At 44.8% G+C, this 10,592-nt stretch overlaps 1 protein-coding gene across 1 annotated transcript; it reads left to right on the top strand.

Moving 5' to 3' along the window:
• Positions 1 to 1,410: 1,410 nt before the first annotated feature.
• On the top strand, positions 1,411 to 4,712 carry SMIM34 (small integral membrane protein 34). The gene is made up of 2 exons (XM_059388226.1): positions 1,411 to 2,147; positions 3,603 to 4,712. The coding sequence occupies exons 1-2, from the start codon at positions 2,141 to 2,143 to the stop codon at positions 4,013 to 4,015; spliced, it is 420 nt and encodes a 139-aa protein (XP_059244209.1). The 5' UTR covers positions 1,411 to 2,140; the 3' UTR covers positions 4,016 to 4,712.
• Positions 4,713 to 10,592: the final 5,880 nt, after the last annotated feature.

Below are 10,592 nucleotides of genomic sequence, written 5' to 3'. Positions count from 1 at the left end.
CCAATAGCCTCTGCATTTCTTGGTCTGGGCTCCATAGTATTCCTTCGTACGCCTGTGTGACGTTATTGAAACGGAATCCATAGCCCATAAAGTTCACCCACTTAAAGAGCACAATTCAATGGCTTTTAGTGTATTCACTAAAGAAGAGCTGTGGAACCAGCACCACAACAAATTGTTGAACCCTATTTCGTCCCTGAAGGAAACCTTGTACCCTTAGTTTTCAGGTCTCAAGCACTACCCCAACTGGAGGAAACCACGAATCTACTTCCTGTCCTTCTAGATTTGTCTGTTCTGGACGTTTCTTACACAAGCAATCACGCACTAGACTGTTCTTTGTGACTGGCTTCCTTCACTTGGCTTAACATTTTCTTTCTTCTTAAGATTTTATTTATTTATTTGAGAGACAGAGAGCATGAACGGAGAGAAGGAGCAGGGCGCCCAATGTGGGACTCGATCCCAGGACTCCGGGATCATGACCTGAGCCGACAGCAGACACTTAACCAAGTGAGCCTCCCAGGTGCCCCTGGCTTAACGTTTTCAAGCTCCATCCGTGTTGTAGCATGCGTCAGCACTCCATTCCTTTTCACCGTCAAGTAATACTCCATTCTAGGGATCGACAGCATTTTATTCACCCCTTTATCAAGACATCAAGACATTTGGACTGTTTTCTTGTTGTAGCCATGACTAATAGTACCATGAATATCCTTCTGCAACTTTTTGTCTGGGTGTATGTGCCATTTCTCCTAGATTCGTGCCCAGGAGTGGAACAGCAGGATCATACGGCCTATTTGATAATTTTCTTGTCTAGTCCCGTGTTGATGACAATTTTATTAAATTACATCTTACTTTTTCATTTTGTTAATTTTTAATTTTTATTTGTTTTTTAAAGATTTTATTTATGCATTTGACAGAGAGAGAGCATGCACAAGCAAGGGGAGCGGCAGGGGCAGAGGGAGAGGGGGAAGCAGGGTCCCCACTGAGCAGGGAGCTCAATGTGGGGCTCAACCCCAGGACCCTGGGATCATGACCTGAGCTGAGGACAGAGGCTTAGCTGACTGAGCCACCCAGGCTTAAAGATTTTATTTATTTATTTGAGACAGAAAGTGCGCATGCGAGGTGGGGGAGGAGCAGAGAGAGACAGGGACAGGCAGACTCCACACTGAGCACGTGGCCCAATGCGGGGCTCGATCTCACAACCCCGAGATCATGAGCCAAGATGAAATCAAGAGTTGGATGTTCAAACGACTGCGCCACCCAGGCTCCCACCAAATTACATCTTAAAAGCCAACAACCCTTACAAGTTTGGCAGGGGCTAGTCTTGGTGAGGATTCAGGAGTGGGGCTGGGAACATTGGCTGCTCACAACCTGCCGAAGATCCCTGCTTTTCTTTTCTCTCAGCCTCTTATTATTCTAGCACTTTCTGGTTAAAGGTACTTAGATTCCAGTGTGGGCTGTGACTCAGGAGTGTGAGGAAGGGAAGTGCCGCTCGGCACAGCCAGGCCTATCGGCCCACTGATCCCTGAGGGGGTGTGTCCCACCGCCAACCCCATGCCTGTGCCTTCCTGGCTGGATTTCCTCATCCGGGAGACAGTCCAAGAGGAAGCTGGTATCTCCTCACCCTGGCGTTTCCTGACCCTATGACAACAGGTCTCTACCACACCTGACCATCTGGCACTCCCAGGACAGGTGCAGAAGAGGGGAGTTCAGGAACCAGGAACCATCCAGGCTATGAGCAGATGAGCCAGCCTCCAGCAAGCCTCCCAGCCCTGCAGGCCTGGATGGGACCCGGGAGAGCTGGGAACTCCTTGGTACCAGCATGTTTGTAAAAATTCTTTTGCTTTAGACCCTCTCAACACGTGTAAGCCAGGAAGTGTTTTGTATTCTGAGCCAAAAGCAGACAGATCAATTGTGATCCCCTGATGAACTAGAGAAAGATAGTCGGAGCCTTCTCTGCGAAGTTTCTCTTTGGCACTGCCTTAAAACACTCTGGGTATCATGTTACTCCCTGCTCAGGAACCTCTGGGCAGCCGGGCTTCATTAGAACTGTGACCACCTGCAGGGAAGACTTCTCCTTTTATCTTCTCTGTCCACCGCAGCCGCTCTAATTTGCCTCCCCAAGAGTCAAGGAAAAGACCGCCTCATGGAACGTGAGTAATCGGTGTGGAGACAGGGATGGGCTGTTCTAGAAGGTCTGCTGTATTTTCCATCAGTAAATTATTAAGTGCAAAATGCACGGAGGAAAATGTTTGTCTTTCTACAGGGTATGTCTATCCATTAAGATACAACCAACTTATTCTTATTTTTTTAAAAAGAAAAGAGTAATGGACTGCAATAATTAATATAGTGAGATTCTTTCAAGTGGAAATGGACAGGTTTTAAAATAATGTCATGTCCTGTAGTTCTTGCGTGGGTGTATTCTCTATGTATTCGAACATATCACATCGTTCTATAACAACTCTCGAAAAGGTCTGGGTTTATAAACATGTGTTCTCTTGCTCTAATTGAGATTTATGATGTCCTTGTTGGGTTGACTTTTTTGTAGTTGTTGTTGTTAATAATGATGGGAATTTTCACTCGTCCGTACTTCAAGTTGTCAAGCCCCTTCACCAACAGTGGTATAAAACTCCTCATTATTGTATTGTTTGTTCTGGGTGACCAATTTTATACAATTAAATCTGTTCATGTAGGCTTTGTCACATATGGTTTATAGAGTTATTTTTAAACTGTTTCTCCCTTCATCTCAAAGTAATAAGATCATTCGCTTATTCCAGCAATTAATTGTAATAAAAAAAATACCAACCTCTCTGCATCTTGCATTAGTAAAATGAATTAGCAACAAACAAATGCCAGATAGATAGCATTTGTGGAGAAGCTGTGGCCCACGCAGCAGGCTCTGGGCTACATCCCATGACACATCTGAATGCCTCTGTGTTTGCAGAGGGCGAGAAACAGGGATTTGAGCCAGTGAAGTTCAATCAGAAAATGTCTCACAGTTTTATGTACTATTTCTGTGGCTTTCATTTCATGTGCACTGGCTCTTCGAGGAGAGAAAACAGTTTTGAATTAAACAGCAATTAAGATTTTAATCTTCTGATCTCGGAAGGGCACACAGTGTCACTACCCAGGGGCACTTCTCCAAGGAGACCGGGAAAGTGTCCACTTGTATCGTTTCCTTTTTAAATCAACTCCTTTTTGAAGATAAACATACATGGTACGAAATGTACACAAGTGGGCCAGTGAAAAGTACGTCTCATCCTTCAATTCTCTTCCCCAAGAGCAACTATAGGTACCGACTTCTTGTGTATTCTCGCAGATATTTTATGCATATATGGGCTTCGAGCAAATACCCAGCCTCCCTTCTTTTATGCACATGATTGCACACTATACCATGGTTAGATCACTTTTTCATATATTCATATTTAGTATCCGTCCTTCCCCAAAACCTCTCTCTATATATGTGTTGTTAGACTCCTGCCCATTCAACAGAGAGAGCCCCTTGAAGCAGTACCCCCTCTCCCCCATGTTTCCCACTGATCATTGGCTTGGCCAGGAAGCCCTGAACCCAGGATGCTGGGTCTCATCTGGATCTCTCTGTTTCTCAGTGACCAAGTGGACACCTCAGGGAATCCCCAACCAGACCCAGGCCAGCACTGGTCTCAGCTCCCTGCTGAGGGACCACATGGAGGGGAGGAGCAGCACCAACTCCACCAGGGCCCTGAAACTTCCAGATGGGACCAGCGCCGCCTGGTACATTCTCACCATCATTGGCATCTACGGAGTGATCTTCCTCTTCCGGTTGGCCAGCAACATCCTCAGAAAGAATGATAAATCTTTGGAAGATATTTACTACTCCAATCTGACCTCCGAACTCAAAAAGAAAGGTCTCCAGAGCAAGGTGGCCGAATGCTCTACACTGACCATCAGCAACAGAGCTGTCCTCCAGCCCGGCCAGGCCAGCCTGGGGCCAAAATATAAAAACAGTGAGTGCCAAACTGAAATCCAGGGGATCCCTTGAAAGTCGAGGCACGCTGAACTCCACAGAAGAGGCCCAACCTTCCTACCAGGGGAGACAGCTTTGAGTTTACCTGGAATGTTGAGAGAGGAGTCAGGTACTTGAATGGGGCTGGAAGAGCATCCCTGGGGCACTTAGGCCAATGGGAGTGTGATCGGAGCCAGTGTCCCATTTCCTTCTCAGGCTTTGTGGCACTTTGAGACAGGACAGCAGGGGCGGCAGCTTCTGGTCATACCCTTCACCGGGAAAGCTTGCAATCTGGGGAAGGACTTGGAGCATTCAGTGTTCTCAGAGAATCTAGGAGATTCCTGAGGGTATATGTGAATGTAGCCTCTTGTCATGGAAAGAAGGCTGAATTTGGAATTGAGCATCCTGGATTCAAGTTTTCAACTTCCAGGGGGTCACATGAACTTTGAACAACTTGTGGCTCTCACCTGGAACACACAGCAGTGGGCTGTATGGTTTCAAAGAGCCATTCATTCTAGACGTTCTCACTTGACTATAAAACCAAGGTTCTTCATTTTCATTGAGGTCATGGCATCTATTGAAAAAGAGCATTGGTTCTGGAGTCAGAAGAATCAAACTCTAGTTAAGGACACTTTGATGTCCTTGAACACACCATCTCATTTCTCTAGACCTTAGTCTGCACACAGATAAAATGAGAATAATAATGTCTGTTCTGCCAATCTTGTAAAATAGATAAGAGCTAATGAAATCATGCACATGAATATATTTTTCAAAGTAAAAATAAAAATGTAAAATATAAGTCCTGTGTTCATAGTGGTGATGGTAGTTGATGCTGATGGTGGTATCAGTGTTAGTGGTGATCATAGCGATGGCTGATTCTAGTGGTATTGATGGTAGTGGTTAATGTTCATGGTGGTGTTGGTGGTAGTGATGATGGTGGCAGTCAATGGTTGATGTTGATTATGGTCATGCTGGTGGTGGTTCATGTTGATGGTGGTGGTAGTGGTAGTGTAGTGATGGTCAATGTGGATGATGGTGGTGGTGGTTGATGATTGATTTTGATGGTGGTAGTGTTGGGTTGTGATTTGATAGTGGGGGCTGGTGGTTATACTATTGTGGAAAAGGACATGACTATTCCACTGGCAATTAGTCTGCAAGCAATGGCTACAGCACCTTGTTCTATAAGAGAACCAATCTGCAAAACAGTTGATGACCTGAGCTCTGAATCAAATCCAGGAGATTCAAGTTTTACATGTAGACAAAACAAAGAGTTACTTTTAGGTTTTGTTATATTAGACATCATATGATTCAACTCAAATGTGTTATAAATATCTGTTACTTATATACTTGTCTCAGACTAAAAAGAGATAAGACCTCGCCTAAATGAGTAATTAATTTAGAGAGAGCATGATTAGCCAAACTTCTGCAAATGGCTTTCAGCAGGCAAACTGATAAATTATATGTTATACCAACATCTATGAAGTTTATCCAGCTCCGTTTTTGGAGACATTCCCTGGACTACAACCAAAATAATTTTTTTTTTCCCTGTCTGAAAACAGTGGTCTGCAACCAGCACCACAATTTCATAAAAGTCAGACTTAAATCCCAAGCTTACGTTTTCAGAGGATAGGGTCGACTTCCAAGTATTTTTCTTTTTTACTTTTTTAGGTTCTCCAACAAAAGTGTTGGCTTGTTTATATAGTTAGAGCTGGGCATCATCCATATGTTTGAGATGTTTATAGGGCAGGATGAAACAGAAGAAAGAAATAAAGACAAAAATGTAATCCAGAGCAAATAGGAACATGGAATGTATTACAATAGGAGTGTAAAGTCAGAACTTCAGTAAATCTGGAGATTCCATCCTCTCCTGTTGGTTGCTTCTCCAGCAGGCATTTCCCCCTTCCTTAACCCAACCACCCTTGATTTGCATTTGGAGATCCATATGGCAGTGAGGAAGCTGAAACTACTCCTAGCTCAAGGGCTGAAATAAGAGACATAGGTTAGTCCAATCAGTACATTCCATTTCCTGGCTTCGCTGATTGGGTCCAAGATGGACTCATGACTTAAGGGAGCTGGTCCACCCACTCAGAATGACTGGAAAGATTTTAAAGGGAGATCCTGGAACATTAAAGTTCTGTCTTGCTCAGGAATAGTGTTAAATGCAGATCTGAGCCTGTAACTGCTGGAGCCTTTTTGCCAACGTTAGAAAAGCCAACTTGAGGGCAAAAGCTAACATAGGCAAGGAACTGAGAAAATCATAGAGACTAGAGTCCCAATCAAACTGTCCCAAAGCCTTAATTTGCCACAGGACTGTTTCAGTTTGTGAGCCGATAAATTTCCTTTATTAAGCTTTCTGACCCCTCTCAACCAAAAATATCCTATATGATACTACTGGATAAATAATTTCCTGAGGGAAGTGGGTCTTGAAATAGCATTTGAAAAGAGGAGCAATACGATGTGATAAGTTGGAACCCCTTCTTTCACCAAGGTTTTTGTATTTCTAGGATTTTTGTGTTTTAGGCAAAAGAAGATTTGGTAGTCTTCTTATATCAGCTCAATGATCACTTTTAATACTTCACATCACTTGACCTCTCAAGGAGCATTCAATGTAATTCTGTTCCATTTAATCCCCAACTCTTGACTCAAGTCCCCAAGGAGGACTTGTCATGTTAGACATGTGATCAGGAACAGGTTCCTGTGGTGTTCCCTTAGGTGCAAAGCTGCCATCTTCCCATTGCCACTCAGATATCATTAGTTACATGAGATCCAAGGACATTTTCCCAGGACACCTAACTGTTTCTTGATCCAAATTAACCTGTTTTCTGGGGAGCTGGACTTACAGTTTGCATGGAAGATGTGTTCCTGGATGGGGACAACATCCGTGAAGTCCCCATTTTAAGCAAGACTGGTGGGACACAAGTATTATGAATATTTTATGCAAAATGTCTTAAATCTAAAATGCTCAGGCTGAGAGAAGTCCACAACTATCTTGGCAAACCCCACGTAGTCGGACTAGTAGGAAAGGTACTAGGACCACCGTGTGTGGGTGTTCAGTTCAGCAAGTGGGGAAGAGATTTGCACATTCCATCAACCCTCGTGGAGACAGCTGATTCCCAACATTCCAGACACCTTTTCTTTCTTTATCCTTATTGTAAGTTACCCCCAAGATTAGGGGATCAGGTCAGATAAAGACCTTCCTCTGAAATGGAAATTATTTAAAATCAATGCAGAATGGATCTGGTTAACAGTTTCCAGGAATGGTTCCTCTGGGGATTTGTGGCTGATGGTGCCATGATTTCTACCAAATCAAACCCAGGTTACCAGAGTTTTCCTGTGTGTTTGGAACAGTTCTATTCTAAATAGAATTCTAATCAGCTCAGCTGCATTTTCATGTGCGATGTAATTATCACAACATTTTATTTTATTTTGTTTATTTTTTTAAGGTTCATTTTAGAGAGAAAGATACAGACAGTGGTGGGGAGGAGGAAGGACCAAGGGAGAGGGGAGAGAGAATTCCAAGCAGACTTCACGCTGGGTACGGAGCCGGAGAGAGGGCTCAATCCTAGGACCCTGAGGTCATGACCTGAGGTGAAACCAAGAGGCAGGTGCTTAACTATGCCAGCCAGGCACCCCATCACATTTTTAAAAATTAATTAAAAAATTAAAGACTAAATATTTGTCAGTATTTACCAGCTGTTCCTAGAGTGGCTGGTGGCTCTGATTCTTTTAACGGATTCTGATTGTCTAGATTTCCACTAGAGCAGAAGAATGTCAACTCACTCTTCAGTTAAAGTTAAAGTTCTTCTCTTGGCAGCAATAGAAACCGACTGCAGCCAACTTTTGACCTCTCCTCACAAAAAGAGGATTTGTGAGAAGGCAGCTGGGGTAGCTCCCAGAATCAAAAGGACAGCAGCATAACCAGGCCTTGGGAAGGAGAGATGTTAGTCTGCTCAGAGCCTTCCCTCAGAGGCCCCTGCTGGAGAATTGTGTCTCTAACCATGTCTCTATGGTCCTCCCAGAAGATGGCTCACTTTCCATTCTGCCTCTTTGCACCTCTGCTCAAGTGTCAAATGTCAGAGAGAATATTGCTTTGGATCAGGTACAGTAGGTGTCTACCCCTTAGACCAATCACTGAGGGTGGGCCCAAGGAATAGAGAACTCTGGCTGAGGCCGAGTCATGTGCTCCCTCCTAAGGAAAAGTCTGTGGAGAAAAATACCAATAAAAAGACTGTTGCCCAGGTGTTACCTTCCTTGAAAACATCTTGACCCCTAAGGCAGAACTGGTGTCTCCTCCATGGCTGCTCTAACACTTCGTAAACACTTGGATGAGCCAAAGTAAAAGTTTTATTTAACAGAATCTCTCCCAGGCTGGGAACTGCACTTGTTTGCCAAATGTTTGGTACAGGAAGTGAGACCCCAAGGGCTCATGAACGTGGGGGAACCGTTCTATAGGAGACCAAGAGAAGAATTCCCTTCTCAAGGGAAGGAGAAAAGATACAGAGGGGGAGTAGGTTAGGGACCTAGCAGTATGGCAGAACACATTGAGAAATGTCTTTCCAGTGACTTGCCCATCACCAGAGAAGGACAATCATAACTTAAGAATAAAGACAAGAGGGTGTGAGGGAGACCTGCCTGTGACATCTGTCACCCCATTGATCACCAGGGTTGATTTGGCTGATCTGGCTGGGTAGGTGGGTGTCCCCATCCTCCCTCCCCACTCCACGTGCCCCGCTTCCGAAGCTGCACACTGGCTCTAAGAGGACAACCTTCCCCGATGGAGGAGGACCATTCTTCGGTCAAGGGTAGAGGAGTAGCTGCCCACTCGCCTCCTCAAACCTCAAGATGTCAAGCTCTCAAGATTAAGAGAGAGAATAATTTTGACATTACCAATTCCTTGCAAAACACCGAATCAATATTTGCTGAATGAAGAAGGATGCACTGGTGTGTCAGTTTCATTACTTACAATGAGAGCTATTTCCTTGGGAACAATAGGTCCTAACAATTTTCACTGGGCACTTCTTCTGGTGGAAATGTCCAGTCCCCAGACAAAATCTAATGAACATTGAATTTAAACAAGGAAGTTCGTTGTTCTTAAGGAAGAAGGTAGTTCCAGCAAGCAAAAGTAATTGGATCACTATTGTTCACAACCTCTCTGTGCATTTACGAAGTACATTTATCTGTGTGTCTCACTTGGGTCCTTATAGTGGCCTTAGGAGCCGGGTAAGCTTCCAGCCTTGGCCATAGTGGCTGCCCTGTTGCCCAGATGCCCCATTCATTCGTCTGTCTTCAAATCAGCTCAGATATCATTGCTTCCAGAAAGCCTTCTCCCCTTGCCCAGCCTTCTACAGATGTGCTTTAAAAAAATAACAATACTCCTGCGAAAATAATAAAAGTTAAAATAAAAGGACTCAGTATGGACCAGGTACTAAGCGTCATTGTACCTTGATTGTTCCTTCTGTCTGTTACCCATCCTCTGTATCCCCACGTGCTATGCCGCCTCCATGGTAACACCCACAAATAAAGCTGGAGACAAACCATACGGTCATGTGAACAGAGGAAGTTTCATTAAACAGATTATTCAACAATGATAAGAAACTATAAAAATATAAAAAGAACTCTAAAGCATATGGGAGGGCTGAGGGAGAGTGCCCAGAGAAGGACAAACTTGGAAGGGAGTCCCCTCACCAAGGCTGGGGTTTAGACCCCATTGGTAAAGCTCTGGTTGCAGCCACTGGAGGGTGGAAAAGTTTGTGGGGTTGCCTGGACCTGAGCTGGGCCGTAGTCTCTGGGCAGCAGGAAACAGTTTCTCAGGGGACAGGGGAGCCAGTGCCGGTGGCCAGGTGCACAGAGAGCACTGGGATGTAGGAGGCCCCTCACTGGCAGGAGGGCATCTAGTCACCCATGATGGAAGGCAGTGGTAACAGCTGTCCAGGACAGAGGCCAGTGGAGAATGGCACATAAGGGAGTCAGGGTGTTGATGGTGTCCCCTGGGCTGAATGTTTGTGTCCCCTCCAAATGTGTATGTTGACATCCTAATCCCCATTGTAACGGTATTTAAAGATGTATTTATTTCTTTGAGAGAGTGTGTGCATGTGCAAGGAGGGATACAGAGAGAGGGGGAGAATCTCAAGCTGACTCCATGCCGCGCACAGAGCCCGATGTGGGTCTCCATCACACAACCTTGAGATCACAACCTAAGCTGAAACTAAGAGTTGGACCCTTAACTGACTGCGCCACCCAGGTGCTCCCCGGCCCATTATAGTGGTATTTAGAGGTGAGATCTGTGGGGGGTGTTGGGGTTAGACGAGGTTAAGAGGGTAGAGCCCCCATAATGGGTTTAGGGTCCTTATCTAAAGAAAAACACCAGGGCTCTCTTTCCATTGTGTGAAGCAATAAGGTGGCAATTTCCTCACCAGACACCGAATCTGCCGACACCTTGATCTTGGACTCCTAGACTCCAGAACTGTGGGAAGTAAACATCTGCTGTCTAAGCTCCCGGCCTGTGGTATTTTGTTATGGTCATCTGAGCTGACTAAGGCACAGTGTTAAAGAAAAAACAGCAGCGGACCTTTACTAAAGGCAGTAAGACAGATTACGTTAGGATGACCACAGA

This window comes from Mustela nigripes, chromosome 2 (assembly GCF_022355385.1).
Source record: "Mustela nigripes isolate SB6536 chromosome 2, MUSNIG.SB6536, whole genome shotgun sequence".
NCBI classification, from domain to species: domain Eukaryota; kingdom Metazoa; phylum Chordata; class Mammalia; order Carnivora; family Mustelidae; genus Mustela; species Mustela nigripes.
This window is presented reverse-complemented; position numbering and strand designations above follow the sequence as displayed.